The sequence below is a fragment of the Bombyx mandarina genome, chromosome 18 (assembly GCF_030267445.1).
Source record: "Bombyx mandarina strain Sakado chromosome 18, ASM3026744v2".
NCBI lineage: Eukaryota > Metazoa > Arthropoda > Insecta > Lepidoptera > Bombycidae > Bombyx > Bombyx mandarina.
In genome coordinates this window covers 2,665,483-2,680,182 of record NC_143224.1, presented here as the reverse complement: position 1 = coordinate 2,680,182, position 14,700 = coordinate 2,665,483, and the positions used below count along the sequence as shown (strand labels likewise).

Genomic DNA, 14,700 nt, shown 5'->3' with positions numbered 1-14,700 from the left:
TCGAATCTGCTATTATTTATGTCGCACGATACAGATCGCGGAGAGTTCTTTGAATTTAGAGGTTTTTATAATATTTCTTGGTAAACTCATTAATAGCGGGTGGAAGGGGGTGTTAAATTGACTTCGCTATGGGAACCAATATACATAATATGTAAGTTCTCTTCCCTGTTATCAAAACATAAGCATTAGTCTTTTTGTATGTTCCATGGAAGAAATGTGGGAGTAAATGTCGGGCATATTTCCTGAGTTTCCTAACTATCTGTCGAGGATATTGTCATATTGTCATTTTCCTCGATTAGATAGTACGTTGCTGTTATTCAAGCAGATTAGATACTTCTACCTTTTTTTTCGGCCTGAGGTTTGAAGCTCTTTGGAAATTCCTACGCATAAGTGACGCGCGGTATGTGTTGGATTCGGTGGTTGAAGATATTAATCTTGACACTTTCACCGAATATTCTTTTTTTTTATTGCTTAAGTGGGTGGACGTGCTCACGGCCCACCCGGTGTTAAGTGGTTACCGGAGCCCATAAATATCTACAACGTAAATGCCGCCACCTACCTTGAGATATGAGTTCTAAAGTCTCAGTATAGTTACGAAAGCTGTCCCAGCCTTCAAACCGAAACGCATTACTGCTTCACGGCAGAAATAGGCAGTCGAGGACTTCGGGAAACCTTGACGTAATTAAAACTATTTTTACGACTTAATCAGAGGAACCGCCCTCACCGTCATGCGCGATCGCGAAAACTGTAAAAGAAATACTTAGATACATCACGAATGATTTTCCCGATGGAGAAATAGCTTCGTGTAATGATAATTACGGCTTTACGGCAGAAATAGGCAGGACGGTGGTACCTATCCGTGAAGACTCACAAGACGTCCTACCACCATTAATTACCAAAATTATAATTTTGAGAGTTCAATTTTTACTATACGATGTTACTCCTTCACCGTGGAAGTGAACATTTGTCAAGTACGTATTTCATTAGAAAAATTGGTACTTGTCAGTGGGATTCGAACTTGACTTGATGTCTTATCCTTTAGGCCACGAGGACTTCTAAAGTGACAGCCACTTTACCGTCTCTACGAACATCAGTGGCGTTAATAAAAGAAAACCAGCGTAATATTGTTTCACCGGCCCTAACGAATCCTCCGTGGGAAGTCAGACGTACCCGACTCCACAACATCAGAGGTTTCGTATTGTAACCGATTCACAAGGAACGAATTGCACAATATCTTGCGTTCCTTTATAACCATAAGTGTCGCACGATGCTGTCATTGTTTGGTATTTTAATAGATAATCTGAAGTACATATTTGAAATTTTTGTTTGGATTACAGTGAAAGTTCAAGTTAAACTGACTCGGTGGGACAGTAGATGGCGGCTCTGACGAAAGGATCGTGTGTGATGAACAGGTTTGTTTGCTCTTTATTTGTGTGTTTATTCATCTATTGCATAGCTTTTATCGCAGGCTTAAACTGTATAACATGGGAGTGCCAGACAGACTCGTGCTCATCATACGAGACTACTTGTCGAACCGTTCGTTCCGATATCGAGTCGAGGGAACGCGTTCCCGGCCCCGTCACGTCACAGCCGGAGTCCCGCAAGGATCCGCCCTCTCCCCGTTACTATTCAGTTTGTATATCAATGATATACCCCGGTCTCCGGAGACCCATCTGGCGCTCTTCGCCGATGACACCGCCATCTACTACTCGTGTAGGAAGAAGGCGTTGCTTCATCGACGACTTCAGACCGCAGCTACCACCATGGGACAGTGGTTCCGGAAGTGGCGCATCGACATCAACCCCACGAAAAGCACAGCGGTGCTCTTCAAAAGGGGTCGCCCTCCGAACACCACGCTGAGCATCCCCCTCCCGACTAGGCGCGTCAACACCCCCGCCCCCGCCATTCGCCCAATCACGATGTTCGACCAGCCCATACCGTGGGCCCCTAAGGTCAAATATTTAGGCGTCACCCTCGACAGTAGGATGACATTCCGCCCTCACATCAAGACGGTACGCGACCGTGCCGCCTTCATTCTAGGACGTCTCTACCCGATGATATGTAGGCGAAGTAAAATGTCCCTTAGAAATAAGGTGACACTCTACAAAACTTGCATACGCCCCGTCATGACCTATGCAAGTGTAGTGTTCGCTCACGCGGCCCGCATACACTTAAAATCATTCCAAATCATTCAATCCCGTTTTTGCAGGATAGCCGTCGGAGCCCCGTGGTTCGTCAGGAACGTCGACCTCCATGACAACCTGGACCTAGAGTCCACCAGTAAGTATATGCAGTCGGCGTCGATGCGCCACTTCGATAAAGCGGCACGACACGAGAACCCTCTCATCGTGGCCGCCGGTAACTACATTCCCGATCCTGCGGACAGAATGGAAAGCAGTCGACGTCGCCCAAAACACGTCATCTCGGATCTTCCCGATCCACTAACGGTGCTTCTAGGTACTTCAAGCACCGGTCACCGTTCCGTCGGGCTCGATGAGCAAATTAACTCTCAGACACAGCCCACTGAGTTTCTCGCCGGATCTTCTCAGTGGGTCGCGTTTCCGATCCGGTGGTAGATTCTGCGAAGCACGGCTCTTGCTAGGGTTCGTGTTAGCAACATCGTCAGGTTTGAGCCCCGTGAGCTCACCTACTAAAGTTAGGGTTACGCTGACATAGCCCCTAGGGCTATCAGCTTAGGAAGGAAAAAAAAAAAAAAAAAAAAAGCAGGCTTAGGGCGCGGCGACCGAATCAAGAAATTCCGTAACGAAAATAAAACCTAACACCCCCCCAGCCACCATCGCGTTCAACACATTCACACGTTGCGCTTGTGCAGTGCTTGTGAATAAGCGCGCGGCGTAACGTTCCACTGCATGCGCATCATGAAAAGTCTACCCATCTCTCTCTCGCGCGGTCTAGCTTATGAGTGGGAAGGGGACATTTAATGTTTTACTTTTTTTTTATGTTTATAAATATAGCGTGGTCTTATTTTTTATTGTTTTAATATTAAATTATTATTGTCTAATTGTAATTGCATAAGTTGATAAAAAATGCTTTGCAATAGCTTTACCGCGGCAGTCCTCGAGTGCCACACGTGTGTTTTTTTAACTATAAGTATATGTTTAAACGTATATAAGCGTTTTTGTCAGTCTCTGGTACCTATAACACAGGGAATCCTAAATTAGAGCCAGATGATCGTGCGTGATTTGTTCTTAGTTACTATTATTATTATTATTATTAGCAAGTCGCTGTTTGTTAGAAAGGTCTCAGTGTGATACTTAATAAGGCAGTTAAAATTACGGAATTATTAAGTCATTACTGCTACTACTAGACAAGTGCCTCCACAAAAGTTCGCCTTAACGTCCGGTCCTATATCCATCCGATTTCCGCGGCCTTGAACAGATCTTACAGGTCTTACGTCTACGATAAAGGAATATCATCATTTAAGGAACAAGTTCGCCATACCCGTCTAGAAGAATTTATCCTGCTTCTATATATTTATTAGATACGAATACACAATGTTGTGTTCCTTTGTTTGTTTGTCTTTTATGCGTTTGAAAATCTAATAGTGAAAAAGCTTGGCACATATATTTTTCGTGATTCAAGGAAGGTTTCTGTCATAATACCATTAACTTACGATAGATGGCGCGCGATTAGTCTCAACAATGACGAGTATTCAGATAATTACCAATAGTAAAGTAAGAGAGATATTTCAATATTAAATAATGATTAACTACTAAATTTTCCAAATCTTCTTAATTACTAATGATTGAGTGACTACTGACAATGTGTAATTGCCAGTTCGTAGGGTAATTTTTATGTTACGCGAGTATAGATTATTCGAGTTCCGATACACTAAGGTTTACGAAATTATTTTAATACAAGTAAAAACTACGTGAATCGGAAGGTTAAATGAATTCATGACGAGGCACGTTCGTTCGATAAAAAAAAAAACAATAGAACTAATGTTGTTTCGATAGTACTACAAAATAGTTCCGAGAATTCTTTGTTTTAATTATTTTTAATTGTTCAACAACATTCAATTCATTCGCCTATGATGCCGATAATATCGATCGCCTAGTTGGTCTAATCCTTTTTTTCTTTTTTTTTTCGGGCTGGGGCCGAATTTCATACGAGGCGCCTAGTGGGCGCGCGTGGTATGTGGAACTTGACGATCTGCAGATATTGGGAGCAGACCGCGGGCTCAAGGAGGTTTAGGGCCTTACCGCACTAAACGACTCCCCTGCCCTCTTACACCCGACGTCCGATCTCCGTCCGGGATCAGAACCCGGTCAAAGTAGGGGGGTTCCCGCGGTCAATACTACAACCCGACACGCCGCGCTACCCCGAGGACGCCCGACCGACGAGAGTTTGAGGCGATAGTCGTCGACCAGCGACGCCGGTCTCCGCGGTACGACAGCCCGTAGGTCGAATCCTAAGTCAACCTAAGCTATAGGATTCGAGTTCGATTCCCAATCAGGGCAATTTCTTTTGAAGCATATTTGATTTTATATCTTTGGAGGCTTATGTTCTTATCACGTATGCGTTTACATCACCTGGTGACACAGGACAAAAGAGCCCCGTAAGTAGCTTAGATCTTGAATGTGGCTAGGGAAGGCAAATAAGCCGAATGTTCTTATTAAGCTCGATACTAATACTGTAGTATTGAAGCTGGTTCTGAGACTCGTAATCACCCAATGTCTCTCAGAGTGGGCGGTGACTTTCATGATAGTGCGCCAGACGAATCCCTTAGCTTCAGGAGGGCTTGAGCTCATCTATCGATGTCAGCAACGAACAACAGGTCAGTACTGTACGAGATTTCCTCCTCCTTGCATCGCTTTCCTCATTACGGAGAGTCGTAACTTCCCCGCTGCATCATTTTCTCATGTACGATTTTCCTGCATCTACGATCCTTGGCTTCTTGAAGGGCATCATGGAGTTTTAAGCTCAGATAACTAGTATTAATCACGCAAAATCAGCTTACGCCAAGCTTCATTGCGTGATATAAAGCTTTTTTTTTTTTCCACAGGAGAAAATCGCCGGATCCCCACCCGCGCGGCAGGTGGGGTATGTGGGAGTTGAACCCACTAAAAACTCCTGCCGCTCACAACCGGCGCCCTACCTCGGACCGGGCCGGAGCCCAGTCGGGGCTATTGAAACGGCGGGACAGGGTTGACGCAGAGCACATTACATCCATCCCACCGTCCCGTGATATAAAGCTTGGAGCACATGCAATTAAAAAATACACATATTGCATTAGTCATGTTCCACATTATCCGTCTCCGATCGTGCTTATTTAGAATAATGTACCTCCTAAATGACATTGGATTTAAATAATACATGTAATTATCCAATATACCTCTTTACGCGTTATGTTCATCAAAAAAAATCGGTACACAATAAGCTGTATAAATAAATAAATAAAAAACTACACATTTTACCCGTGAAACTTTATTTATGGCACGGCAAAACAAACAATTCTATTACAATACAAAATTTTAGGTTTCTTCAGTTCCGTATTCAACCAGGAGACTTGCATATACCTTTCTAAGTAGACCATACTATTTTCTATGTTAGCGCGAAATAAAACTAAGCTTTTTAAACAATATTTATACTCGACATTTATACATTTCGCAGTCAACTTGGATTACCGTAAAATGGGGAGAACCGGGACACTTTTTAAGTTCGACATTGATTTTTATCGTTTTTTTTGTAGTACAGTAATAAAATGGAGATCATAATGGTTACAGAGGCTTAAATTTTTATATACGATGCGTTATTATACATAGTTCATTACAAATAATACACAAAAAACTGAAAAAACTAGCTTGTCCCGATTCACCTTGGCTTCTGGGTGAATCAGGTTACGTATGAGGACAATACAGTTTTTAGATAGGGCTGGCATTATTTAGTTGTTAGGTAGGTTTACCTATTACCTAACTTTAGATAATTAACTTTTTATTATCTTTAATGAGTTACTAAAACTTTTATGACTAAATTAAATTATTTAATATTCATAAACACTAAATAAAAGTAATTTTTAGTTCAACAAAGTTAAATCTAATAACTCGACAAAAGTATTGTGACATCCCTATTCTAACTCTAGATTCTATTCCCCCCAATCTACTGTATCCTATTGTCTATCTGCATCGATATCACATGCTCTTATTTCGTATCGCTGTCTGAAGATTAAAAAAGTAAGGCTATAAAGGATTCTTGAGAGACATCTCTGCTTAAAGATCGAAACCACGATTCCAGTATCTCAAGGAACATATTCAGAACGTATGAAGTTTTTTAAGTTGTCGCCTTATTATGAAGTAACATTTTACTTTTGCAAATTATGAGGTATTAAAATATGTTGTTTAAGGAGACAGCCGATTAAAAAGTTTTTTTTATTGCTTAGATGGGTGGACGAACTCACAGTCCACCTGGTGTTAAGTGGTTACTGGAGCCATATACATCTACAACGTGAATGCCGACACCCACCTTGAGATATAAGTTCTAAGGTCTCAGTAAAGTTACTACGCTGTCCCACCCTTCAAACCGAAACGCATTACTACTTCACGGCAGAAACAGGCGAGTTGGTGGTACCTACCCTTGTGGACTCACCAGAGGTCCTACCACCAGTAAAGTTAAGTTGTTACTGGAGCCCATAGACATCTACAACGTAAATGCGCCACCCACTTTGAGGTATAAGTTCTAAGGTCTCAGTATAGTTACAACGGCTGCCCCATCCTTCAAGCCGAAACGCATTACTGCTTCACGGCAGAAATAGGCGGGGAATAATGCTTTGTAGTTGCATCACTTAAGCTTAAATTAAAGTAAATTAAACCTTAAATACAACTAGCCGAAGAGTTCGATTCACGATGCTCAGACGACCTCGTGCCGATGCGCTACGTATTGCACTTCGGAATTTTGTTCTAACAATCTAACAACGCTATAAACCAGGAACAGCAGATATACATTTAAACCTGAAAATAATATTGAATTACTGAATATTGTTATAGATTGTTCTAGAACTTAAGTACCAGTGATATAACAACGCAAATAAAACTCTTTAGAGACGAGACTCATAGACTCTTTTACTGGTGGCAGGACATCTTGTGAGTCCGCGCGGGTACGTAACGCCGCTCTGCCTATTTCTGCCGTGAAGCAGTAATACGTTTCGGTTTGAAGAGAGGGGCAGCCGTTGTAACTAAATTGAGATCTTAGAACTTATATCTTAAGGTAGGTGGCGAAATTTACGTTGTAGATGTCTATGGACTCTGGTACCACTAAACATCAGGTGGACCGTGAGCTTGTCCACCCTGCAGAGCAATAAAAAAAATACCGAAGAAAATATTAAACATTCTTAAAGACCACGCAACAATACGCTGCATCTGTTAATCCGCGAAGCTTACTCGATCCCTTACACTTTTTAAAAACCTCAAACGCAAACATTGATTTAACTTTACCTAAAAAGAAGAAGTAAATTGTATTCTCGACGTATTCTCTGTAATCGAAGTACACCAGGTCCACCAGCAGCGTAACAAGCTGGAAAACTATTCCAAAATACAAGTACGCCTTTAATAAACTTTTCTTTTTCTGTGAACGAAAAAAAATATACACAAATAGATCACACACACATATTAAAAGTGGCATTAAACACACACAAGTGACAAATTCATAAGTCTTCGTGTCGTGTGAATATTAGATCTGTGGCCTGGAGTTACTATACCCCGTCTATTAACATTGGTTTCGTAAAAGGCGTTTAACGGATTATAAGGGAAAATTTGCAGCAGTGTTCTCTAAGTTTAGGTCAGCATAAGACACACTGACATTTGCTTTTGGTTGGACATGAGTACGAACGTATGTATAAGACTGTTGGAAACTACCCGAAAAAAAAGTAAATGTTTGAAGACAGTCCTTGTGTAGTGCATGTGCACACTTTTGGTCTTGCGATGGGTGGTTGCACTTGTAAGTTGTGGTGGCTCTGAGTTGCGGTAGTCACTTGTTATCGATTGGACTATAAAGTGCCCATCCACAGCAGAAAAAAAACGCAATTGTAAATTAAAATATTCTTGACACGCTTTCACAAATGTTATTTAATCCAATTGAGGATTCGACGTCAGGTCCCAAAGAAGACCACTCAGCGTGTGGACTATGGACTCATCTAATAAAATGCTAAAAAAATCTAATAAAAATAACCCTTCTACTCATATCTGATCATAAAATATTTATAACTACTGATACCATGCATCCCACGCTTTTTTTACAATAAAATAATTTTTTCTTTCACTATTTTTAATTCAAAAAAATTTTGTTTTTCTATATTTTAGTTGGATTTTCTATAAAAGTGTAATTTGTTAGTTTTTTTAAACTATTATTTATTTTTCATTTTTTAGTTGTTTTCAATTTTTTTTAATTTTTTTAATACTGAATTGTCATCGGTCCTTAATAAGTATACCAAATTTCGAGTTAATCCGAAGTTTTTAAGGGGGTCAAAATTATGTTCAAAGATTCTGTTACATACTAACATAAATACGTCTGTATTTAATAATAAAAAACGTATTAAAAATCTTCAATGTCAACAACATCAATCAGGTACCTTATGAGCTCCAATCAATAACAATACGGTCATTACAACATCTACAATGATGAAGGTGATGGTCAAAGGCAGGTGAACCAGGGGATCGATGTGGCTTGTATCCAACGTTTTGTCAACGCCGACCTGCTCCACCAAAAGGATCACCAGTAATGGCAGAGAGAGCAGAGACAGTGCCTGAAACACGGTTTTTCAAGGTAACTCCAATTGTTTACATGCTATTTCAAATGAGAGTCATGTTTCTCATTGGGAAACCAATGCAAAAAACGGTGCCTCTAAGACGTCGAATTCAAGGGTTTTGCCAGTAAGGTAGGCCTAATAGCTCAATGGCTCAGGAGCGCATTAATGTATAGTACCAAATCGGAATTACAACCCGACCCGAATTACAAGATCCAGCTTTTTTTCTTTTTATTTTATTGTTTAGGTGGGTGGACGAGCTCACAGTCCAGCCGGTGTTAAGTGGTACATAGACATCTACAACGTAAATGCGCCACCCACCTTGAGATATAAGTTCTAAGGTCTCAGTAGAGCTACAATGGCTGCCCCATCCTTCAAACTGAAACGCATTACTGCTTCACAGCAGAAATAGGCAGGGTGGTGGTATCTACCCGCGCGGACTCACAAGAGGTCCTACCACCAGTAAATTAATTAATTAATAACGTCCTTCGTGTAATATAAACCTTTATAATACGAATCTTTTAAAGCTACCATGGCAAACGAATACACACCGCACTTATTGGCGTGTGCCATGTTGTCATTCATTGGCTTATCAATCATACAATAACAGGGAATAAGATATATCACTACATACCAATAATGTCACTTGATAACTTTTAGGAGATCAATAAGGAGGAGATCAATAAGGAGGAGATCTAGTGATTATTTTAAGTTTGAGCATTGTAGAATGTCGACGAGCGCAAGGTTTACGTAGTCTTAAGGGATTACCAGAGTCTAATTGATAGTTTTATTGATATTTTATTTTTATCATAAAATTAACTTCAACCTGGAACGTATGAATCTTTTGAACATGTTTTTACAATTGAATCAGTTCGAACTGTAGTACAATATTGAAAATTTTAAAGAGACCGAGAAGTTGTGTCAAAACAAATGGCTTAAATATCGTTGGTGTCTCAGATTACCTCCCAAAATTATGTAAATCACAATACTTTGCTAGAAAGCAACAAAAAATTAACAACTTTCATATAATTGAATCGTTAAGCAACTATTAATCTCTATTTAATACTGAAATTAGAACGTTGCTATGAAACAATACGAATGAAAGTATACACACCAAATTAACATATCCAAATATAGTTATTCCCCTGCGTATTGGCACGCAGAAACAGCACTTTCTAACTATCGGCACTCGGTTATTAGTCTGTTGAAACTTCATTTTTCCACTTGTACTTTTTAACCTCGAGTTGTTATTGTATGCAAACAGTTGAAATCGTGTGCATGAAATGAGCCCACAATAAAAGTCTGAGGCGTTTATAGGATATTTCCTGTCCACACACAACGTTCATTAAGCCTAATAGAATACACGCAAGTGAAATGAGCAGACTTCTACGTTTGAGAATAATTTTAGCCGATTTCATAAAAGGGTAACAGTTCATAAGAGTTTTTTTTTTCTTAATAAATAAAAAAGTAACAAAACATTATTTGGTAACACTTTATTAAGGAAATGTACAATTTTAATTATCTTAAGATATTTCATTTCGATTACGGATTCGTATCTACCCAGGCCACAGGATGGAAAGTGACTTCCGATACGTTGTTGACGTAACTCATCCGCCCTTCCTGATAACGATTTTTGGATAGTTCATTATGTATCAGCAGCGTGAGATACAACTGCATGACTAGAAAGAGATTAACGAAATATTTAGCATTCGTTCGTTATTCAAATCTGCCTTTCATACTGGTGGTTCTTACTGGTGGTAGGACCTCTTGTGAGTCCGTGCGGGTGGGTACCACCACCCTGCCTATTTCTGCCGTGAAGCAGTAATGCGTTTCGGTTTGAAGGGTGGGGCAGCCGTTGTAACTATACGTGAGACCTTAGAACTTATATCTCAAGGTGGGTGGCGCATTTACGTTGTGGATGTCTATGGGCTCCAGTAACCACTTAACATCAGGTGGGCTGTGAGCTCGTCCACCCACCTAAGCAATAAAAAATATCAATTTGTCTTTTTTTAACCAAATAATCTTTGGTAGCCTACAGAGATATTCTAACCACGAACTAAGAAGAAGAGTTCTGACGCTGTCATTAGATAATTACATATCGAGTCTGAATGGAGGTCGTTGTGAAGATTTACATTCCTCACATACCACGGTGCAGAAACGGGATGGGATTCTTATCGAACCCGTTAATTTACTCGGCGAGTAAATTAATCAACAGGCACAGCCCACTAATTTTATGGCCGATCTACTCACTGAGTTGCGTTTCCGATCCGGTGGTAGATTTTGCTAAGCACATGCTCTTGCTAGGGTTAGTGTTAGTAACGACATCAGGCTTGAGCTCCGTGAGCCCACCTACTTGTTAAGGTTACACTGAAATGGTATCTCACAACCTTTAGTTTAGGTAGGAAAAAAGAAAAGAAAAAAAAACTGGTGATTCCAGTCCAGAGTGTGTCCAGAGTGAGTCGGAAAACCGAACACTTTTAACCTTCTCTGAGCGATTTCTCAGTAGCCTACAAAATCTTACAACTTAAGCTCAGAAGCCCGATAGGTCTCCGTCTAGGGTATTTTAGATTTAGTTGAAAACACCTGTTGAAAACATATACAAACATATTTAGAGTGTGGTTCGACTTCCAGATCGCCATAAAAATCCAGAGGAAATTACTTACCCAAGCCAATGAAAGCCAAGCACACATCAATGGGATCGAACCTCGTGTATTCGTAGTCTTGTCTCACAACCAATAGAACTACAAAAGCAGCTAAAGTTGTTGTTATACTATAATAATAGTAGATTCGCATTAAATACGGTCTCTTCTGCAATTAAAATACAAATTAAACTAGATTAAAAAATAATTACCCTAGTCAATATCAAGATTTCAAACCCAGTTTAGTACTATTTATAAGTTCGAAGGCAATATGAATTTGAATTTAAAACACATTAAACAATCAAAGATTATGGTGAATTCAGGTAATTATATCTATTGGGTTCGTTACTGTTGACTGACATACTGTTTTTTTTTATTTCAAAATCAGAGGGTTTGGTTAGACAGAATAACTTAGTAGCAAAGCAGTTTGTTTTTGTAGCAGATAAAATAAACAGTTCACTATCAGAAAAAATATTCAATGTAGTAGAAGACAAAATAATCAGTTTAGTATCAGAAGAAGTAGTTAGTGTAATAGTTGATAAAATAATCAGTTTAGTATCAGAAGAACTAGTTAGTGTAATAGCTGATAAAGTAATCAGTTTGGTATTAGAATAAATAGTAAAGTAGCAGATAAAGTAATCAGTTAAGTATCAGAAGAACTAGTTAGTGTAATAGTTGATCCTATAATCGGTTTGGTATCAGAATAAATAGTTCGTCAAGTACCAGATAAAATAATCAGTTGTATCAAAGAAAAAAAACAGTGGAATAGCAGAAATAAATTTAGATAATCTTGTAATCTACTCTACAATACCACGAGATTGAGGATCGATTTCAGATCGGTCAGTTTCATTGTTGAATATACATATTATTTGGTATTCGGGGTAAATTTTAGATAAATGGTCAAGCCAAAACAGTTAAGTGCGATTCTTTCTCTTTTTTAGTCAACAAATCTTTTTGTTTGGTAACTTTTAAGAAGTCATACATTTACTAAAGGAAAAAAAGTTGGACATAGTTTATTTTCCAAAGTGTAAAAAACAATATAGATAATGCTATACAGTAAATAGATCTAATTAATGGATGATAACGGTCTAATTTCGATCATGCGAACGATAATTTATTTAAATTAACTTACCGCGTGTGCTCCTATCACTAATATGATATTAAAAACGACTTCTAAAGTGTAAATGACGATGGTGAACCATACGTGAGTATACATTCCAGTCCCCCTGAACATCATAGGAATATCAGTGAGAAGGTCCGAAATCTTATTAGTACGAACCAACCAATGCGATTCAACTCCTAGTATCAGTAAAGAAAACGTCTGGAAATAATAGTGCTTGTGTTACGATAAGGCGCTTGTTGTATTTTACGTTTAGCTACATTAGTCAAGCTCAAGAAAGTTCAATGAAAGATTTTGTTTGTGATCAGCAATCGATATAATCTTAAAAGACTTGATATTTCAATTAATAAATATATTGTTAATCCACTAGAGGATGTGAATATATTGTTAATCCACTCCTAATCGATAACTAAAGCTTCTAGTTTTAAGACTAAAGTTTGTTTTTAATCATGGTGATCCGGAGCAGACATTAGGCCAAAGTATTAAAATTACTGGTGGTAGGACCTCTTGTGAGTCCGTACGGGTAGGTACCACCACCCCACCTATTTCTGCCGTTTGAAGGGTGGGGCAGCCGTTGTAACTATACTGAGACCTCAGAACTTATATCTCAAGGTGTGTGGCGCATTTACGTTGTAGATGTCTATGGGTTCCAGTAACCACTTAACACCAGGTGGGCTGTGAGCTCGTCCACACATCTAGGCAATAAAAAAAAATCTAAAAGTGTTATTGGTCGTTTACACACTTGCAAGTTTTCAACCTAATCTTCTTGAAGCTGTCAATTGACCGCGTCAATTGGTGACGGTGTGGTACCGTATGATAGGTACATGGTGGTTGGACCTCTTGTCACTGGTGGTATGAACTCTAGTGAGTCCGCACGGGTAGGTACCACCACTCTGCCTATTTCTGCCGTGAAGCAGTAATGCGTTTCGGTTTGAAGGGTGGGGCAGCCGTTGTATCTCAAGGTGGGTGGCACATTTTCGTCATAGATATCTATATGTTTCAGTAACCACTTAACACCTGATGTGCTGTGAGCTCGTCCACCCAACTAAGCAATAAATAAAAAATGTACTATGGTAATCTATTAACTTCAAGCAGTGGGCTCATGTTCTCAACAGATCTCAAGAACTCGATGAGCTAGCAGCCAAGCAAGGGCTTGGTTTTTCATCAACTAGCGTCTTAGTACGCCAGCACTCTGTATTGTGGTACTGTCATCTGATGTATTCAATCCTAAAGTTTAATGATGAAATATATTTGAAAGATTTCATTATGTTCAAATACATATGATTCTAGATACATTAAGAAGGACTAAATAGATTTTTGACACTCACCATATTTAAATAACCAAACACAATGATACCGTAACGCAGAGGTATGCAGAAAAAACATCTCCTGCATTGGGGTAATTCTAAACGCATTTCAAACACTATGAAGACCTTTTTTTTTAATTATAGCAAAGAATTACAGTGTCATATACAAACGCGAATACAGGTTAGGTGTATAGCTAATATGTGTAGTTGTAACCGACTGAGATGATTCCAATTATCTTATTTACGGACCTGCGGACTAGGAAACAGGAATGTGTCATCTCCTTTTTTACTAGAAACATTATTTGTTCGAAGCCAGAAACTTTTGTGGTTTCCCTTGATACATTTTACGGAATTTAATTACGTCTCGTGAGCTTTCATAGTAAGGTACCGTGAAGCAGCAATGGGTTTCAGTTTGAAGGGCGAGGCAGCTGTTTTGCTGTAAAAACTGAGACTTAGAACTCGTGTCTATGATACTATTTATCACAGGATTCTAATGCTGTAAATTAAAATATCATCTAGTATTAAGGGGTTGTTAGGAAACGTAAACATGACAATGAAAATACCCATCTTGAGACATGGTCGATGTCACAATTAAAGTATAATAACTACCCTTAAATAAAAAATAGTTTCAAAAAACTAACAAAGTACGCTTTTATAGAAAATCCAACTAAAAAATAGAAAATAAAACTTAATAAATTTGAATTAAAAATAGTGTAAGAAAAAATTATTTTATTGTAAAAAAGCGTGGGGTTTCAGGATATTATCAATATAACCCTTCTACTCATATATGTTCATAAAATATTTATAACTACTGATACCATGCACCCCACGTTTTTTTTTACAATAAAATTGTGTTTTACAATTATTGCAATATTG

At 38.9% G+C, this 14,700-nt stretch overlaps 2 protein-coding genes across 2 annotated transcripts; both read right to left on the bottom strand.

The window, feature by feature from the left end:
* Window positions 1-5,432: 5,432 nt before the first annotated feature.
* LOC114244433 (uncharacterized) lies at window positions 5,433-10,056 on the bottom strand. Its single transcript, XM_028176243.2, has 4 exons — window positions 9,873-10,056; window positions 8,585-8,758; window positions 7,452-7,581; window positions 5,433-6,968 (listed from the first exon to the last, which is right to left on the bottom strand). Exons 1-4 carry the CDS (start codon window positions 9,972-9,974, stop codon window positions 6,868-6,870), a joined length of 507 nt encoding a protein of 168 aa, XP_028032044.2. The 5' UTR covers window positions 9,975-10,056; the 3' UTR covers window positions 5,433-6,867.
* A 182-nt stretch (window positions 10,057-10,238) lies between these two features.
* Window positions 10,239-14,062, bottom strand: LOC114244431 (uncharacterized). Its single transcript, XM_028176240.2, has 4 exons — window positions 13,846-14,062; window positions 12,530-12,718; window positions 11,422-11,566; window positions 10,239-10,437 (listed from the first exon to the last, which is right to left on the bottom strand). The coding sequence occupies exons 1-4, from the start codon at window positions 13,930-13,932 to the stop codon at window positions 10,301-10,303; spliced, it is 558 nt and encodes a 185-aa protein (XP_028032041.2). The 5' UTR covers window positions 13,933-14,062; the 3' UTR covers window positions 10,239-10,300.
* Window positions 14,063-14,700: the final 638 nt, after the last annotated feature.